The sequence below is a fragment of the Mustelus asterias genome, unplaced genomic scaffold, assembly GCF_964213995.1.
Source record: "Mustelus asterias unplaced genomic scaffold, sMusAst1.hap1.1 HAP1_SCAFFOLD_2532, whole genome shotgun sequence".
Classification (NCBI taxonomy): Eukaryota; Metazoa; Chordata; class Chondrichthyes; order Carcharhiniformes; family Triakidae; genus Mustelus; species Mustelus asterias.
Window position 1 is genome coordinate 2,501 of NW_027592477.1, and position 7,500 is coordinate 10,000.

Genomic DNA, 7,500 nt, shown 5'->3' on the forward strand with positions numbered 1-7,500 from the left:
GCACTGATCTTCACTTCAAATTATCCTTCACTGTTGCAGCTGGGTGATTTTAATAATAGAATTAGGAATATTGGAACGTTGCGGAGAAGAGAGGCACTTTGCTGAAGCTTTCTGTCTTGTATTCATCAGGACAGACACAAGAATACCAAATGTCAAAGGACCGTTGTGATTGTTGAAACTTTGCATTCTTGTGTTTTCCTGTAGTATCGACTGTTGCGATTGTTTGAAACTTGGTATTCTTGTGTTTACCTGTAGTATCGACTATTGTGTGATTGTTTGAAATTTGGTATTCTTGTGTTTTCCTGTAGTATCGACTGTTGCGATTGTTTGAAACTTGGTATTCTTGTGTTTACCTGTAGTATCGACTGTTGTGATTGTTTGAAATTTGGTATTCTTGTGTTTTCCTGTAGTATCGACTGCTGCGATTGTTTGAAACTTGGTATTCTTGTGTTTACCTGTAGTATCGACTGTTGTGTGACTGTTTGAAATTTGGTATTCTTGTGTTTACCTGTAGTATCGACTGTTGTGTGACTGTTTGAAATTTGGTATTCTTGTGTTTTCCTGTAGTATCCACTGTCACGATTGTTTGAAATTTGGTATTCTTGTGTTTTCCTGTAGTATTGACTGTCACGATTGTTTGAAATTTGGTATTCTTGTGTTTGTCCTGATGAGTGCAGGATGAAAAGCTTTGGCAACATGCGTCTCTTTTCAGCAACATTCCAGTTCTGTGCGAGCGAGCGAGTGCCTGCTCATACAAGACTAAACGAACATACTGTTTTGGATCGAATAAAGAACTTGGAGGCAGGAGAGCTGGGACAGATGGTCTCCATCTCAGGTTGCTCAAGCGGATGGGAGACGTGCTGAGTGAGACCCGAAATTGGGTTTTTAATAGCTTGCTGCACTGCAGGTCACTTCCCCGACACTGGAAGGAGGTGAATGCAGACCCCATCATTAGAGTAGATGGCACGAAGAATGTGGGTAATTATAGGCTGATTGGAATGATGCCGGTCGGATCATTAGAGATGCAATATGCGGGAGAGGAACATCTCAGGGACAGCCAGCATGACTTCCGAGATTGGGGGTCAGGTCCAACAAATCCGACTGCATTTCCTTGAAGGATTTATAAGGATGGAGAATGAGAGGAGCCCTGCCTTCCAAAAAGATTGGAGGACAGGAAAAGGCCCTTTGGGGACGTGAAGTATGGGTGAGGGGATAGACATGGGGGGGGTGAGTTGAGCAGTGAGGTTGAACCAGTAGTGGGGGGGAGGGGGACATGCGGACACCCGAGTCCGTCAGTCCGCACTCCCGCAAAGCAAAGGGGTATCCCGAGAGATTCAAGTTTCTAGATGTCCAGATCACCAACAGCCTGTCCTGGTCCCCCCACCATGCCGACGCTATAGTTAAGAAAGTCCACCAACGCTTCAACTTTCTCAGAAGATGAAGGAAATTTGGCATGTCTGCTATGACATAAGAACATAAGAAATAGGAGCAGGAGTAGGCCATCTAGCCCCTCGAGCCTGCCCCGCCATTCAATAAGATCATGGCTGATCTGAAGTGGATCAGTTCCACTTACCCTCCTGATCCCTAGAACCCCTAATTCCCTTACCGATCAGGAATCCATCTATCCGTGATTTAAACATATTCAACGAGGTAGCCTCCACCACTTCAGTGGGCAGAGAATTCCAGAGATTCACCACCCTCTGAGAGAAGAAGTTCCTCCTCAACTCTGTCCTCAACTGACCCCCCTTTATTTTGAGGCTGTGCCCTCCAGTTCTAGTTTCCTTTCTAAGTGGAAAGAATCTCTCCACCTCTACCCTATCCAGCCCCTTCATTATCTTATAGGTCTCCATAAGATCCCCCCTCAGCCTTCTAAATTCCAATGAATACAAACCCAATCTGCTCAGTCTCTCCTCATAATCAACACCCCTCATCTCTGGTATCAACCTGGTGAACCTTCTCTGCACTCCCTCCAAGGCCAATATATCCTTCCGCAAATAAGGGGACCAATACTGCACACAATATTCCAGCTGCGGCCTCACCAATGCCCTGTACAGATGCAGCAAGACATCTCTGCTTTTATATTCTATCCCCCTTGCGATATAGGCCAACATCCCATTTGCCTTCTTGATCACCTGTTGCACCTGCAGACTGGGTTTTTGCGTCTCATGCACAAGGACCCCCAGGTCCCTTTGCACAGTAGCATGTTGTAATTTCTTTCCATTTAGATAATAATCCAATTTGCTATTATTTCTTCCAAAGTGAATAACCTCGCATTTGTTAACGTTATACTCCATCTGCCAGATCCTCGCCCACTCACTCAGCCTGTCCAAATCTCTCTGCAGACCTTCTACACCCTCCACACGATTCACTTTTCCACTTATCTTCCACTTATAACTCTCACCAACTTTTACAGATGCACCATAGAAAGCATCCTTTCCGGGTGTATCACAGCTTGGTCTGGGCTCCTGCTCTGCCCAAGACCGCAAGGAACTACCAAAGGTTGTGAACGAAACCCAATCCCTCACTCAAACCAGCCTCCTATCCATTGACTCCGTCTACACCTCCCGCTGCCTCAGGAAAGCAGCCAGCATAATCAAGGACCCCACGCACCCTGGACATTCTCTCTTCCACCTTTTTCCATCGGGAAAAAGGTACAAAAGTCGGAGGTCACGTACTTACCGACACAAGAACAGCTATTTTGAATGGGCCTAAGTTGATCTTTCTCTACACCCTAGCTGTGACTGTAACGCTTCATTCTGCACTCTCTCCTTTCCTTCTCCCCTCTGTGCTCTATGAATGGTATGCTTTTGGGCGGCATGGTGGCACAGCGGTTAGCACTGCTGCTCTCTCCACTCACATTGTCTGTATCTTTAAGACTTGATCAGCTGTAAAGATTCGCATTCTAATCAGTATTCTGTAACTTGATTTTGTGTCTCTGTATGCCCTGTTTATGAGCAGATATCCACTCCATCTGACGAAGGAGCAGAGCTCCGAATGCGAATGGCATTTGCTACCAAATAAACCTGTTGGACTTTAACCTGGTGTTGTTAAAACTCTTACTGTGCCTCACAGCTCCAGGGACCTGGGTTCAATTCCCGGCTTGGGTCACTGTCTGTGCGGGGTCTGCACATTCTCCCCGTGTCTGCATGGGTTTCCTCCGGGTGCTCTGGTTTCCTCCCAAAGTCTGAAAGATGTGCGGGTTAGGTGGATTGGCCATGCTAAATTGCCTCTTAGTGTCCAAAGATGTGCAGGTTAGGTGCATTGGCCATGCTAAATTGCCCCTTAGTGTCCAAAGATGTGTAGGTTAGGTGGATTGGCCATGCTAAATTGCCTCTTAGTGTCCAAAGATGTGCAGGTTAGGTGGATTGGCCATGCTAAATTGCCCCTTAGTGTCCAAAGACGTGCTGGTTAGGTGCGCTGGCAATGCTAAATTCTCCCTCAGTGTAACCCGAACAGGCGCCAGGGTGTGGGCGACTAGGGGATTTTCACAGTAACTTTATTGCAGTGTTAATGTAAGCCTACTTGTGACACTAATAAATAAACCTTGTCTGTATAGCGCGCAAGAAACAATACTTTTCACTGTATCCCAATACATGTGACAACAATAAATCAAATCAATACCCATTGATTGCGGCTGTACTGTTCTGTGCCCAGTCAGTGACCTAGAAATGGAATCACACAGAGTTTCGGACAAAGGTGACCTTTAGCAAGGGACAGGATGTTTTAAAAATAAAGCTTATTAATTAGTGTCACAAGTAGGCTTACATTAACACTGCAATGAAATTACGGTGAAAATCCCCTAGTCGCCACACTCCGGCGCCTGTCCGGGTAACACTGAGGGAGAATTTAGCACCTAACCAGCACATCTTTGGACACTAAGGAGCAATTTAGCATGGCCAATCCTCCTAACCAGCACATCTTTGGACACTAAGGGGCAATTTAGCATGGCCAATCCTCCTAGCCAGCACATCTTTGGACACTAAGGGGCAATTTAGCATGGCCAATCCACCTAACCCGCACATCTTTGGACACTAAGGGGCAATTTAGCATGGCCAATCCTCCTAACCAGCACATCTTTGGACACTAAGGGACAATTTAGCATTGGTAATCCACCTAACCAACACATCTTTGGACTGTGGGAAGAAACCGGAGCACCCGGAGGAAACCCACACAGACACGGGGAGAATGTGCAGACTCCGCACAGACAGTGACCCGAGGCCGGGAATCGAACCCAGGTCCCTGGCGCTGCGAGGCAACAGTGCTAACCCACTGTGCCACCGTGCCGGCCAGGCTGGGATGAATCGTATTCCTAAAGACCTTCTTGATTCACGCACTGCGCTGAGGGTGAGCCCCTCACATGTTTAAACTTTACCCAATCTCTGCATCCAGCCTCATTTTGAATTAAACCTTAATAGAATCCTGATGAAATGATTTTTTCCAACTGAATCTGTGTGAATTTGCCTTCCGAATTGGCTGTATAATATCGCGCGTATTAATAGTCAGTACGAGTGTGGGATAAATGGATCCCCTTTCCCTGAGGTAGAGTATTGTGTACAGTTTTGGTCTCCTTTTCTGAGGAAGGATGTTCTTGCTCTCGAGGGAGTTGCAGTGAAGTTTTACCAGGCCGATTCCGGGGATGGCGGGACTGATGTACGAGGAGAGATTGACCAGGTTAGGATTGTTTTCGCTGGAGTTCAGACGAATGAGGGGGGGATCTCATAGAGACTTATAAAATTCTAACAGGACTAGACAGGGTAGATGCAGGGAGGATGTTCCCGATGGTGGGGGGAGTCCAGAGCCAGGGGGTCACAGTCTGAGGATTCGGGGTAGACCATTTAGGACGGAGGTGAGGAGACATTTCTTCACCCGGTGAGCCTGTGGAATTCATTACCACAGGAAGGAGTTGATGCCAAAACATTGAATGTATTCAAGAGGCGGCTGGATATAGCACTTGGGGCGAACGGGGTCAAAGGTTATGGGGGGAAAGCAGGATTAGGCTATTGAGTTGGATGATCAGCCATGATGGTGATGAATGGCGGAGCAGGTTCGAAGGGCCGAATGGCCTCCTCCTCCTCCTATCTTCTATGTTTCTAAGGATGGGGGAAGTGAGAAGGAAGGGACAGTTCAGCCGATGGGTTGATCCCGGAGTTGAGAGGGTTGGCTTATGAGGAGAGACTGAGTAGACTGGGGCTATACTCATTGGAATTCAGAAGAATGAGGGGAGATCTTATAGAAACATTTAAGATTATGAAGGGAATAGATAAGATAGAAGCAGGGAAGTTGTTTCCACTGGCGGGTGAAACTAGAACTAGGGGGAATAGCCTCAAAATAAGGGGGATCAGATTTAGGATTTGATTTGATTTATTATTGTCACATGTATTGGGCTACAGTGAAAAGTATTGTTTCTTGCGCGCTATACAAAGGATACCGTTCATAGAGAAGGAAAGGAGAGAGTGCAGAATGTACTGTTACAGTCATAGGGTGTAGAGAAAGATCAACTTAATGCAAGGTAGGTCCATTCAAAAGTCTGACAGCAGCAGGGAAGAAGCTGTTCTTGAGTCGGTTGGTGCGTGACCTCAGACTTTTGTATCTTTTTCCCGACGGAAGAAGGTGGAAGAGAGAATGTCCGGGGTTCGTGGGGTCCTTGATTATGCCGGCTGCTTTTCCCGAGGCAGCGGGAAGTGTAGACAGAGTCAATGGATGGGAGGCTGGTTTGTGTGATGGGATTGGGCTACAGTCATGACCTTTTGTAGTTCCTTGCGGTCTTGGGCAGAGCAGGAGCCAATACCAAGCTGTGATACATCCGGAAAGGATGCTTTCTATGGTGCATCTGTAAAAGTTGGTGAGAGTCGTAGCGGACATGCCAAATTTCCTTTGTCTCCTGAGATATTAGAAGCGTTGGTGGGCTTTCTTAACTATAGCGTCAGCGTGGGGGGGACCAGGACAGGCTGTTGGTGGTCTGGACACTTGAAAACCTGAAGCTCTTGACCAACTGAGTTGAGGAGGAACTTCTTCACACAAAGGGTTGTGAATCTGTGGAATTCCCTGCCCAGTTGAGGCTTCCTCATTGAATGTTTTTAAGGCAAGGATAGATAGATTTTTGAACAGTAAATGAATTAAGGGTTATGGTGAGCGGGCGGGTAAGTGGAGCTGAGTCCACGAAGAGATCAGCCATGATCTTATTGAATGGCGGGGCAGGCTCGAGGGGCCAGATGGCCTACTCCTGCTCCGAGTTCTTATGTTCTTATCTTTACTCCTCAGTTACTCCATGAAAACCACCCTCCCCCCTCGTGATTTTGAACACCTCAATTAACTCTCCCCCTTAACCTTCTCGGCTCTGAAGAGAACATTCCCAGATTCTCCCAGTCTCTCCACACTGACCGAGGAACCCGTCATATTGGTCCTTGATCCATGTTTCACAGCTCGATAAATCTCCTCAACTAATAACACCTCACATTGTCTTAGCTTCCGCACTGTCGGAGAGTCAGTGCTGAGGGAGTGCCGCACTGTCAGAGGGTCAGTACTGAGGGAGTGCTGCACTGTCAGAGGGTCAGTGCTGAGGGAGTGCTGCACTGTCAGAGGGTCAGTGCTGAGGGAGTGCCGCACTGTCAGAGGGTCAGTGCTGAGGGAGTGCCGCACTGTCAGAGGGTCAGTGCTGAGGGGGTGCCGCACTGTCGGAGGGTCAGTGCTGAGGGAGTGCTGCACTGTCGGAGGGCCAGTGCTGAGGGAGTGCTGCACTGTCAGAGGGTCAGTACTGAGGGAATGCCGCATTGTCGGAGGGTCAGTACTGAGGGAGTGCCGCATTGTCGGAGGGCCAGTGCTGAGGGAGTGCTGCACTGTCGGAGAGTCAGTCCTGAGAGAGTACCGCACTGTCAGAGGGTCAGTGCTGAGGGAGTGCGGTACTGTCGGAGGGTCAGTACTGAGGGAGTGCTGCACTGTCGGAGGGTCAGTACTGAGGGAGTGCCGCACTGTCGGAGGGTCAGTACTGAGGGAGTGCCGCACTGTCGGAGGATCAGTACTGAGGGAGCGCCGCACTGTCGGAGGTTCAGTGCTGAGGGAGTGCCGCACTGTCGGAGGGTCAGTACTGAGGGAGTGCCGCACTGTCGGAGGGTCAGTGCTGAGGGAGTGCCGCACTGTCGGAGGGTCAGTGCTGAGGGAGCGCCGCACTGTCGGAGGGTCAGCGCTGAGGGAGTGCCGCACTGTCGGAGGGTCAGTGCTGAGGGAGTGCCGCACTGTCGGAGGGTCAGTGCTGAGGGAGTGCTGCACTGTCAGAGGGTCAGTGCTGAGGGAGTGCCGCACTGTCAGAGGGTCAGTGCTGAGGGAGTGCTGCACTGTCGGAGGGTCAGTGCTGAGGGAGTGCCGCACTGTCAGAGGGTCAGTGCTGAGGGAGTGCTGCACTGTCAGAGGGTCAGTACTGAGGGAGTGCTGCACTGTCAGAGGGTCAGTGCTGAGGGAGTGCTGCACTGTCAGAGGGTCAGTGCTGAGGGAGTGCTGCACTGT

At 49.1% G+C, this 7,500-nt stretch overlaps 1 protein-coding gene across 1 annotated transcript in view; it reads right to left on the reverse strand.

Annotated features, from left to right (window-relative positions):
* Nucleotides 1-353: 353 nt before the first annotated feature.
* LOC144489772 (pyruvate carboxylase, mitochondrial-like) overlaps nt 354-7,500 on the reverse strand; it is a gene marked incomplete at its 3' end in the record, with an annotated part of 45,024 nt that continues 37,877 nt past the window's right edge. Inside the window, exons 4-5 of the mRNA XM_078207633.1 lie at nt 3,622-3,662; nt 354-478 (exon numbers count right to left, since the gene is read on the reverse strand). Of these exons, the coding sequence (XP_078063759.1) occupies nt 354-478; nt 3,622-3,662 (166 nt within the window). The remainder of the gene's footprint in view (nt 479-3,621; nt 3,663-7,500) is intronic.